General features: G+C 39.4%; 1 protein-coding gene across 3 annotated transcripts in view; it reads right to left on the bottom strand.

Annotated features, from left to right (window-relative positions):
• The window catches only part of XRCC5 (X-ray repair cross complementing 5), an 89827-nt gene that overhangs the window by 75987 nt on the left and 1316 nt on the right, over positions 1-12524 (bottom strand). For all 3 annotated transcript variants that reach the window (XR_006205699.1, XM_042950091.1, XM_042950092.1), the window contains exons 2-6: positions 9807-9920; positions 6169-6352; positions 5206-5254; positions 3648-3770; positions 465-656 (exon numbers count right to left, since the gene is read on the bottom strand). Coding sequence is in view for 2 of the 3 variants with exons in the window: in XM_042950091.1 (XP_042806025.1) it covers positions 465-656; positions 3648-3770; positions 5206-5254; positions 6169-6352; positions 9807-9920 (662 nt within the window). In the remaining variant the exon portion in view is untranslated. The remainder of the gene's footprint in view (positions 1-464; positions 657-3647; positions 3771-5205; positions 5255-6168; positions 6353-9806; positions 9921-12524) is intronic.

Raw genomic sequence — 12524 nt, 5'->3', positions numbered from 1 at the left:
TGTCCAAATTTGAAATAAACAATTTAGGAATATATATTTGCACATGCTACAGTAAGAATACACGTTATGACAGGAAACGTCACTTTACAGGATTCCTCACTGATTCCTTTGCCAACCCCTTGGGAAACTATCATTCAATTTCTAAAATTCTATTACCTACAATATTTCAAGGGTGTCTATATTTAGAAAATCAATATGTACTGTTTGTCAATTATATTTCACAAGAAATATTTTAAAATTGTGATTGAGGAAAACAAATTAGAGCATATATACCCTTAACTACTCAAAAAACTTAAAGACTTAAAGGGGATCAGGGATTGGTACACCATTTCGTCCATAAAAATCAGAATATTTCTTACAGAATAACTGCTAATTCAAGAGTAGCTAATTAGGGAACCCTCTGATCAAAAGAGAAATTTATATGGCTATGACTGAAAGTTAGAATCAATGTTTTCACTTCTTACCTGAAGGAATAAATTTCATCCAGCCCATCTTCACCTTCTAAAGACATCATCACCTTTTTCACCATCCGAATACCTTCTTTCTGCTGCTCAGTAATTCCTTTTAGAGGAAAGGAGGGTCCATGGTGGTCCAAGCAGGAGCTACCATCTCCTCTGTCCCCGGTTCCATCCTCCTTGCCAACAGGGAATGGCAAACTATCAGGAAAAGATCGGCAGTTGTTCATACGACAAGCTCTGAAGCCAAATAATAAACTGGGTTCCCCTCCTGTGACTATCACTCGCTGGCTTATGAGAAAATGGGCATGCCACTCACCTGAGCTTTCAATCCCTCCTCTCTCAAATGGCACTTATCACCCTTAGCCAATATCCTATCAGTTTCGAGTGACCGAAGCCTTTTTGGTTTGGTTAAAAGAGTGGAATTTCTTGGTTTACATAGCCAAATAATTCAAAGTGCAGGGTGGCACGTGACCTTCGGATGACTGGACGCAGTCTCACATGCCTCAAGGACCGCCCCAACCCTCTCACTGTCCATTTCATCTCCATGTGCCCCTGTGCTGCCTCCACTCTCTCATGGCTCCCTCCGCGTCACCCATGAGCTCTTTCAAGCACACACTGCCGGTTCTGCTACCAAAGAGGAATGGACTACGTGTTTAATGCTCTACTCTCAATTCAAACAAGCCAGGGATCAGTGATAACCTGGGGACCAGACCTAGAAGATGCTCGCTCTCATTCGAGCCAGGAGGTTAAAGTGCAGGAAGGACTGCTTCCTAGAAAAAGGCAGGTGATATTCTAGGCAGCCAAAAAGAAGAGTAATAAAAAATAAAATAAATAAAATAAACACCTTTAATAATCCCTCAATGTTATTTTAAGGATTAAATGGCAGAATGTGTATAATATACTTAAATAATGTTGTCTTTATTACTGTACATTTAGAATTCCCAGACATCAGTGAATTGCTAGAAATAGGTAAAACCAATTCTTTCCCGTGTTTCATTCTGTTTGAAATGAGACTAAAACTACTAGATGCGGTTATCAGTCATGGAGATATTCAATAATCAATATACAAATTGAAAAATCAACCAACCAAGCACATTTTATGATAATTCTCTACATGGTACTTCATAAATGTTTTCATGTAAACAACCTCATTTAATCCTACACATTAGGTGGATACAAATTTCTCCCTCCATTTCCTAAAAAGAAGCCGAAGCTGCACGGGAAAATCCGGCCAAGCCACAGCCAGTGAGCAATGCAGCGAGGACTCGGTCACCTGAGAGGGCAAGGCTCCTGCACCCGCAGTGTGTCACAGCACTGCCCCCAGAAACCCAAATAGCAACCTTTTCAGTTCCCTCAACATCACCTACTGGTCAACTCTGTGTGGCTGGTTATTTTAAGGTGATTTCTTTACCATTTTATCTGCTCTAATTAAAATAAAGCTTCCTGTTTAATTTTGTCTACATATATCCAGCATGACAGATACGCACATCCTGCATGACCTATCAGATAAAGAGCTTCTACAGAGCAGGGCATGGGACACAGGGTTCACATCAGGCTGTGGCTGTTTCCATTAACAACCTAGAAGAGAGATGCAGCTCTTTCTGCCCACAGGTCCTATCCCGGTGCTATAATAAAAACACCCTTTTGCTCCAAAAAAACAAAACAAAAAAAACAGACCTGGAAGATGGGAAAAGTGACATGAACATGAAGAGTCAGGAAGTAATCCTGGAAAAAGAAGTTACAGTAACAGTTCTTTCTACCCTGCTTTCGGCCAGATATAAACTTTCTCAGTAGCCAACAGAACAAACTAAAAATGAGGTCCAAGGAATGAGCCTACTCAGAACACGGTGGTTCTTAGACCTGCTGGTATTCTGTTTACTCCAATTACAACAATCATCCACGGGATACAGCAACAATAAAACCAGAAACTCTACTTTGTATGTCAGAGATCTGTAGCACAAGCACAAATACAAGAAAAAAACAGCCAAATAAGCAGGTAGTGGTAAGGCTACATTCCCTCTTCAACACGCTTTGCAGTATTACTCAGACAAAAAAGTAGCCTTTTCCAATGACATTGACAGAAGTGCAGGATGCTTCAACCCTGTAAAGGCATCCTGAAATTATGAACAGGGAACAGAAGCCAGGCAGAGCTTTTGAAGTACTTAGAAAGCTTCAATTCAATAAGACGAAAAGTGTCACTTAAAAAGCACTTAATTTCTCTGAAGTACTATCTTAACAAGTATCAGTCTGATGGGTTATTCTGAACTATTTCTCTACAGTTCTACAGAAAGGAGCTGCCCCTCAGCAGTCTTAAGAGGTACATACATGCAAGAGAGGTTCTTAATTTCCAACGGCAGGCATTTCAAAGAAGCCGAAGGCTTACCATTCTGAGCTGGAGGCTTCCTGGTATAGCTCTCAGTCTGAAAAATGAGTGTACTCAGAAGACTGGTAAGTCAACATCCTATATTATCACTCTGCTTTCACCAAAAATAAAACAAGAAAAAACAGGTTTGAAATGCAACAGGAAGGATTAGTGTGGTGAAAAAGAACTTTCTTGTTAGGGATTGAAGATAAAGAAAGTAAATGCCTGGGGAAGGAGGGACTCTGCCTTGCAACAAATTATGAGATATTTTGTGAACATTTTTGCTCAGAATCTGCATACCCCATGCCTAAATACACACAAGCAAATTGCATCTTATGTACGTGTGTGTATCCTTTAGATTTAAAAGTTAAAAAATAAGCATTCTACAGGTTTAAAAAAATTCTCAGGTTGACATTCCTCTCTACCTTAAAAACATCTGCTGCTCGCAAAACAGTACTCTGGAACTGCTGAAGAAAAGAAACCATCAATCTGGTAATTGTTTGGATAAAGTCTTCTATGTAAGCAAGAAATAAACTGAATATCCTCCAAAGATTCCTGAATTCTTTGAGTCCAAGAAGCACGAACAAACCATCTACTACTGAGCTAAATTCTGTGTCACTGTGACTTTCATCCCCTTACCATTAAAACTCAGAGTTCCTGGAATTAAGGGTACTCAGTGAATGTTTGCTGAGGTCAGTCATCTAACATATTTCAACTCTGAGCACAAACAGAAGACTCGGGGGAACCAAGAGCTTTAGAAAGGGGCCCTACTCCCTGCGTTATGAGAGCACAGGATTGGTCTTCAGACGTTATTCTCGTGATCTTACAAGAACTGCAGGGAGATGCCAGATTTCTCCAAGTTATGGATTATAATATCCAGCTGATCTTGGCTGAATGGGCTGCTGAGGTCAGTGAACACTTCAATATGCCTCTTTTCAAACTTCTTTCCTCTAAAAGAGAAAGTTATCACAATAAGAAATCATTCTTCTGAATTATCACTTACAAACTCAAATGCACTTGGTCACTGGACTTAGAGAGAGGCTAAGAAATGAATCTCAATACAGTTAAGAAATGTGATTACATTCTAGAACCCCACTTATCACTGATGCTCAGTTAAGTTCTACTAAACATATAGTCAGCCTGGTTACAATTCATACTTTTTAGTATCGGGCAAAATTTTTGAGCATTGTGGATATTAAATCCCTGATCTCCCAACTTTAACTTCAGTTAAATATATGGTCACTGGGATTAGAAAGGATCCCTTGGGTGCCTGCGTGGCACAGTTGGTTGGACAGCTGACTTCAGCTCAGGTCATGATCTTGCGGTTCATGGGTTCGAGCCCCGCATCGGGCCCTGTGCTGAGAGCTCAGAGCCTGGAGCCTGCTTTGGATTCTGTGTCTCCCTCTCTCTCTGCTCCTCCCCTGCTTGTGCTCTGTGTCTGTCTCTCAAAAATAAACAAATGTTAAAAAAAATTTTTTTTTTTTTTAAAAGAGAAGGATCCCTTTCCAGCCTCCACTTAGGCAGAGTATAAACAAGGAACTCTCCCAGTAACTACAACTTCGGTCTCCTGAGGGTTCACTTTCCAAACATGCTGGCCCAGTTCCACTCACAGGGCTACTGGCAGGACTTTACACAAAATGTACAGAGATTGAGAAATGAAAATACAAATTGAGGACTGAGATTTTAGTACTAATGTTTTTCCTAATGTTTTAGTACTAATGTTTTTCCTAATGTTTTAGTACTAATGTTTTTCCTAATGTTTAGTACTAATGTTTTTAGTACTAATGTTTAGTACTAATGTTTTTAGTACTAATGTTTAGTACTAATGTTTTTAGTACTAATGTTTAGTACTAATGTTTTTAGTACTAATGTTTAGTACTAATGTTTTTCCAGTCAAGGAATGGGTGGGTGTAAATAGATTCAAAGACCCATATTTTAAAGGAAAAATAATTAAATAATGAATCAGGTGGCTGGTCAGAGCTAGGCATTTTCTTTTTCTTTTTTAATACTACAATTTTATTTTTTTTAGTTATTTTAGTTAACATATGGTGCTATATTAGTTTCATGCATTTAATTTCAGTCAGATTATGAACAATACCATATAGAAGTTTTTAAAGTTCCTGGTAATTAAGTCAAATAGGAAGGAAGTTGAAATAAGCCAAACATGTATTTCTCCCAGAGAAATTCCCACAAACTATAGCTCTTGCTCTTTTTAAACTTAAAAAAGAGAGGCTGAACTGAACCATTGAATTCTATCAAATGGTTCTTTAGCCACACAAACATGCTGCTTGATTAGCAATGAATCACACATGTACAGAATACAGCAACACATACAATTTCTGCAGAATGGCTCATTTCCACCTCTCTTCAATTGAAGACACTTACACAGTTTCTTGTTGAATCACATCCATGCACACAATGAGTGCATCCAGGACTCAGCTAGTTAAGGGCAGAAAATATCACTAAACAGTCCCTTTATCCCAAGATCATGCAACTTTTTTCCAGTGAAGTCCACAGTGCTTGAAACCGTGAACTCTGGGCTGACTCTGTGAGGATTTAAAAGCACTTGCCAAAGAGTGCTTTTTCCAACATTTATTTCACTAACATATAATCACATATGCTGTAATCACATATCACAGTATATATCCTGAAACATATAATCAGGAAAAATAAAATAAGCCCAAGGTAATCTAACATATTCCCATGCATTGAAACAAAAATTATGATGTCATTTTACAATATCTAGAATCCATTTTTCATGATTAGAGTCCACTCTTAAATATGACCTGAGCCATAATGTGGCATTTGTAAGTCACTCTTAGCACAGCAGCACCTCCCAGTGATCAGGGAGAACATTACGGTTTAGAAAAGTAAGAGTAACCACTTAAAATCATAGTATACGTGGAAGAAATTGGAAATCTCAGTTTAGATATCGGTCTGATTTTGGACACAAAAATACCCTCCATCCAGGAAAGCACAGGGAATGCTAATACTACATTCTTCTACAAATATGTTCTTTACATGCAAACATTTCCAGCCATCACCACCACTAAACTTTCTGCAAATAACAATACAGAAATATACCCACTGGTATCTTTCCCTTATAGTGCCTCCGAACCACTCAGTATCACTAGTGCAGAGAAGGGGCAAGTGGCTAGAGGGTCAGGAGTGCAGATACCCAACCCAACCTGAATAAATCCCAACACACACCATCATCTCCATGTCTTCAGAGCCAAAAAATGCCCATATACTCAGAGGTGGGCTTCTAGTGAGCCTCACCAAACTGGATTATGATTCCTCAGATTAAAGGAAATTTCTGAAGAGTCTTCTCTGGCTGAAAAAGGATACAGTCAGCTTGTTGAGAACCTGGTTGGATTTTGCTTTCGATGTCCTCCAGCAGGTCAAAATCTGGTAGCATCAGGTGTCTGTGGACTGTGATGTTCTGATACTGATCCTTACCAGCAAGGGCATTCTCAGTACCATCTGTACCAAAAAGGACTAATGCAATTTCATCCTTGCTCTCAGCAAACACCTAGAGAAGAACGTTCAAAGGTTAAGAATCATAAACTACCACCTGAAAGGCAGTAGATACCTAACCTTCAAGGAGCAATACAACCATACGTCCCTATGGCATGTCCCTGGGTCCACTGTCAACAACAGAATACTGGGCTAGATGGCCCATGGGACAATGACAATTCACAGGTTCTAAGGAGACTTTTCCGTTGACTATAGGTCCCATCTCTCATTTCAACAGAATTACGGGTGGAAGAATGGGAGAGTGGTTAACAACTCTTGATGACTTCCAGCCCAATCAGACTCTAATTCTCAATGAAAACTAATTATAGATAATTTGAAAAGCTTTTACTCTTTTTGGAAGTATTTTCCAGAGGACTAAAAAAAAATTACTGGTTCATATCCTCTAACCCAGCAATTTCATTCATAGGTATATATACCATAGAGAAATTCTTGCTCATGTACTCAAGAAGACAAGGACAAGAGAGTTCACTTCAGCACTGTTTATAACAGAGAAAAAGTAGAAACTGACCATCCATCCACAGGATGCAAAAACACAATGCAGAATATTTATACAATATTATACCCCAGTAAAAAAAAAATGAATAATTTGTGCATGTTTTTCAGTATGAATAAATCTTATAATTATGGTTGAGAAAAAATAAGTTACAGAATTATAGGTACCATATAATAACATTACATGTTTTGAAAGCTTCATACAATAGTAAATATTTATGAATATACTTGTCCTAAAGTATTAAATATACATGGTAATGACTATGAAAATCCTGAAGTAAAGAGAGAAAGAAAAAGGAAAAAAGAGGATCGGGAAGGGATACACAGGGACTCTCAAGTTTATCAGTAATTATTATTATTTTTTTTTTTTTAAGAAAAAAAGAAAAAGACGGGCATCTGGGTGGTTCAGTTGGATGAGCATCTGACTCTTGGTTTCAGCTCTGGTCATTATCTCATGGTTGTGGGATTGAACTCCACTTGGGCTTTGTGCTGAGCATGGTTGAGATTCTCTCCCTCTCCCTCTGCCCCTCCCCGCATGTGCGCTCACTCTAGCTCTCAAAATAAACATTTAAAAGAAGAAAAAGAAATCAAATATGGTAAAACTTGAGTACTGTATAGTGCTAGACAATGGGAAAATAGCTTTGCATCACAGTATTCTCTGTATTTGCCTCCTTCCTGAAACATTTCATAATAAAATGCAAAAACAAAAAACAGGATCTAACAAAAACACAGTCTTGTTCCCACCTACTTAACCGTAGCCTTCTCCACCAGTGGGAAGAGTGCTGTGTAGACAGAGGATGGAATTGTGTCTTTCCTCATTCTGGTTTGGTCTGTTAAGTTCCCCGGTGTGTTAAGAATTGCAAATACATACCCGGTTGCACCTGGAGAAAAAAATTCCAGCTGCTGGGCTTCAAACATGTCCAGCACACCATGGGGCAGGCCAGCTAGAACTCTATTTTCATCCTGGGCAAGCATTCATATTAAAGCCAGGTAATCCTGCTCAACAACAAAACTTCAGCCAGGAGAGGGAAGGCAATTCTGAGTGCAGCATGAGACTGGCATCAGGTATCATCTCCTAGCCTTCCAGATCCACACTGCCACAGAATAGGCAGAGCCAAAAATAAAAACTGAAAGCACAGTTTCTTTAAAAAAAAAAAAAAAGTCTATGCACTGGGGTACATGGCAGCATTACTGAAATACAACTAATACAAATTACTATAACCAGGAATGGAGTTAGAACATTCTCTTCTTGACACATTAAGGAATCCAGGTCATCAGAATTTGTTAAAATCTAGGATGACAGGAAGGGTGTCAGTGTCACAGTGAAAAGGGCAACACCCAGAGGAAACAGGTGTCCAGGAGGAATAGCAGTTGCCAGTGAATGAAGAATTTCGTGGACTTAGCAAAAGTAGAACTCGTACCAGGTAGAAGGGACAGAAATCAAGAGAGGAATGTCATTTACCACCCACCTCCCATCCCCGCCCTGCTGAATGTGAGTGGGTCTTAGTGACTTGCTAGACTAACAACAGCAGAAATGACTTTCTGGGATTTCTAAAGATAGGTCATAAAAAGCCACATAGACAGGTCACTCTTAGGAACCCTCTTGCAATGTTGGTGGGAATGAAAACTGGTGCGGCCACCCTGGAGAGCTGTACAGAGTTTCTCAAAAAACTAAAAAACTGAACTACCCTATGATCCAGCAATTGTACTATAAGGTCTTTACCCAAAGGATACAAAAATACAGATTTGAAAGGGTACATGCACCCCAACATTTATAGCAGCATTATCAACAACAGCCAAACTACGAAGAGAGCCCAAATGTCTATTGACTGATGAGTGGAAAAAGAAGATGTGATATATATCTACAATGAAATATTTACTCAGCCATCAAAAAGAATCAAACCTTGCCATTTGCAATGACATGGATAGAGCCAGAATGTATTATACTACGGGAAATAAGTCAATCAGACACAGACAAATACCACATCATTTCACTCAAACGTGGAACTTAAGAAACAAAACAGATGAACATACGGGAAGGGGAAAAAATGAGGAGGAAAAACAAATCACAAGAGACTATCAACGACAGAAAACAAACTGAGGGCTGACAGTGATAGATGGGGGATGGGCTACATGGGTGACGGGTACTAAGGAGGGCACAGGGGATGAGCACTGGGTGTTGTATGGAAGTGATGAATCACTGAAGTCTATTCCTGTGACTAATATTGCACTGTATGTTAACTAAAATTTAAATTGAAGAAAAAAAATTTTTCCTTCTTAGGACTTTCCCTCTTAGGCCCAGCTGCCACACTGTGAGAATCCCAAGCTCCATGGAACAACCACATGTAAGAGTTCTGATGGATAGCCCCAGCTGAGTTCAAAACCACCAGAAGACGTAACTACTAGCCATGGGAGTGAGCCATGTGAGACGTCTGGCTCAGTTTAGCCCTCAAATGATTCAGCCCAGCCACCATCTGAGTGGACCTACACAAGAGGCCACAGAGGCCCAGCTGACCCACCCAGTCATCCCCAAACCATGAGAACTGATTTAAAAAAAAAAAAAAAAAAAAAAAAATCATTTAAGACATGAAGTTTTGGGATAGTATGTTACCAGCAAAAGATAACCAGAATAGGATTTGTTCAAGATTACCAGGTTAGTAAATGACACGGCAGAGCAAAGATTCAAACCCCGGCCACCTGGCTCCAGAGATTATTACATTGTCTTGTTTCTCACGAAAACTGTCATTTCTACTGTAGAGGCCAGAAGAAAGGAAGAAAAAAAATGTCAGGCTCTAGTGGTAGTTGGACTTACACATAAGTATATGTAAAAAACCTCCTCAGATTCCCACAAACACTGGGGCCAGACATCATAAGCAGGCTGGTATCTTGTGTTACTAAGTGGAGACAACAACCGGTTAAAACGTGAGTTACGAGCTCAAGGCCAGGCTGAAACCTACCTGTCGCTGCACAAACATGGTCATCAACTTCTTTGCTAGTTCAAATGGAGATTCTTCGCCGGGAAGGGAGTTACTCATGGCAGACCCCACATCCATACAGAGCACAATAGCTGCCTAGAAACAAAGTTCCAAAGAGTGAGAAAATGTTAATGGTCATAAAAAAAGAAAACAGATATGTCCTTTTCTTATTTCACCCACAGAACCTGTACTTTAGGGAACTTAGGGGACGCATGGCAAAGGGGGGGGTGGTGTTCTGCCTAGTGTATGTAAGACATGTAAATGTTTACTACAGAGAAACTTTACTTTTGTTTTTTTTTAATGTTTATTTTTGAGAGAGAGAGAGACAGAGCATGAGCAGAGGAGGGGGAGAGAGAGAGACGGAGATACAGAATCTGAAGTAGGATCCAGGCTCTGAGCTATTAGCACAGAGCAAGGCTTGAACTCACAGACCATGAGATCATGACCTGAGCTGAAATCAGATGCTCAACTGATGAGCTACCCAGGCTCCCCACTACAGAGAAACTTTAAAATTGCCCTAATATTTTCTAAAAGATAGAAAGCAAGTGGGGCACCTGGCTAGTTCAGTCAGTAGATCACATGACTTCTAATCTAGGGGTCATGAGTTCAAGCCCCACATTGGGCATGGAGCCTATTTAGAAAGCCAGGGGGCACATGGCTGGCTCAGTTGGTTAAACGTCCAACTTTTCATCTCAGCTCAAGTCTTGACCTCAGGGTTGTGAGTTCAAGCCCCGTATTGGGCTCCACACTGGGTATGGAGCCTACTTAAAAAAAAAAAAAGAAAAGAAAAAAAAAAGATAGAAAGCCAGGATAGGAGCATGCTCCAGGAAGCTGCTGCTCCTTTGGCCTGAGCCCAAGAATAAACTCATGGGAAGCAAATCTGAAAACCCATAGGCCAGAGCTAAATCCAGCCCATCTGAGCCCAAAATACATCAGACATACTGCAGCTGATTTGTAGAACCACAAGCATGAGAACAGAGAACAGATGCTTATCCTGTAAGTTACTGATTTGGGGATAGCTTGTTATGAAGCATTTTTGTGGCAACAGGAGACTGCTACAATCTTTATGTATTAAAATGATACACCCCAGGATTTTAAATCAGTTTGGGAACTGGGGATCTAGAATGAAGACTAAGACACCAAATCTATTCTGGTAGGGGACATAGACACATAAACAAATAATACCAGCACAATATTCCATGACAGATGTGGGCAGTGGGCACTAAAAGAATACACAGGAGGATCATCTATCCAAGACTGGTAGAAGGGATAGAGGAGGAGTAAGGAGGCAGAAGAGGTTTCTGGATGTGGTTTTTGGGTGAGTCTTAAAGAATGTTTAGGAGTTAATCATGTGAATAAGGAGAGTTACAGGTAGAGGAACCACATAAATAAAGACACCTAGTCATTAGATGGCAATCACATACATAGAGGACTAAGGAAATAGGGGAAATAAACTAAAATAAAATGGTTACATGTGAAGTTCTGTCTGACATCCAGAATTCAACTGAGTATGAGCTGAAACAGATCTGAACAAATAGCAACTCACAATTTCAGTGTGGATTATACAAATGAGTCACCAATATGACATGGCTACAGCACTACATCTCCCACACCTATCTCATTCCATCCTCCAAAATATTTTAGGTTGTATCAACAGTGTACTGAATTCAAAGAAGGAAAACAAAGTTCTTCTGGTGAAAAAAGACTAGATGAGCAAACCGGAGACCATCAGGTCCCACCTTCATTACAAATTAGCTCTGAGTCCTTGGGAATGTCACATAAAACCTCACTGTTAATTCAGAGGCAGGAAGCAGTTGTTGAACTAGATGAGATCCAAGGCCTTTTCCAAAGTTAACAATCTTTGGCAATGACAGCCTCACCTGTGCTTTGTACTGATCAGACCACATCTGACAAACTGTGAGCTGTCCTGAGCACCCTATCTTAGGAGAAATACTAATTACAACAGAACATGAAATAAGCAGATTAGAGAAGGATCTAGAGAAAATGTGATGTGAGGAACAGTTTGAAAAAACTAGATATCTGAGCCAGATGAGAAGATTTAGGAGAACATGATAGTTCCGCCCAAATATTTGGCACCTGTGTTATAAAAGAATTGGCCAGAGAGAATGAGCAAGAATAGGATCAACATATGGAAGTTACAGGAAGACTAGTTTGACTCTATGAAAAGAGGAAAAATAACATTAAGAAGTGATCAATAAAAGAACCACTGTTTTCTGAAGCAGTGATCTCCTGATCCTAGGAGTGTCAGAAAAATCTAGATGAGTTCCTATCAGAGAAGTTACAGATGATTTCTAAGTTTGGTTATATCTCAGGCAACACGTGGAAACTTAAGTTTTTCCCTAGTTTAAAAAGCACTGAACATAAAAGCACTAATATGAAGAGATTTCTAGAGTAAAGACAGTACGTTTGAAGAAAGGTTGGTAATAAACTACAAACTTCCCTTGAGAACAACAAAATTTACACCCCATAGTTTCAATGCCCTGATTATAAGAATCTTTAAAAAATTTAAGAGTCCCAAAATATGTTGCTGCATTTATCTAATACACAATCATAAAAGCTATTTTTAAACCAGAAAACTCTAAGTTAGAGGACTAAAAGTCTTTTAGTAGAAATCAAGTATTCAAAAAAATGCATCAAGGGGCTTCAAAATATGCAACTTCTTTCTGGAACCAAAAGAAT

This window comes from Panthera leo, chromosome C1 (assembly GCF_018350215.1).
Source record: "Panthera leo isolate Ple1 chromosome C1, P.leo_Ple1_pat1.1, whole genome shotgun sequence".
NCBI classification, from domain to species: domain Eukaryota; kingdom Metazoa; phylum Chordata; class Mammalia; order Carnivora; family Felidae; genus Panthera; species Panthera leo.
The sequence above is the reverse complement of the archived record's forward strand: the minus strand, read 5'-3'. Positions and strand labels throughout refer to the sequence as shown.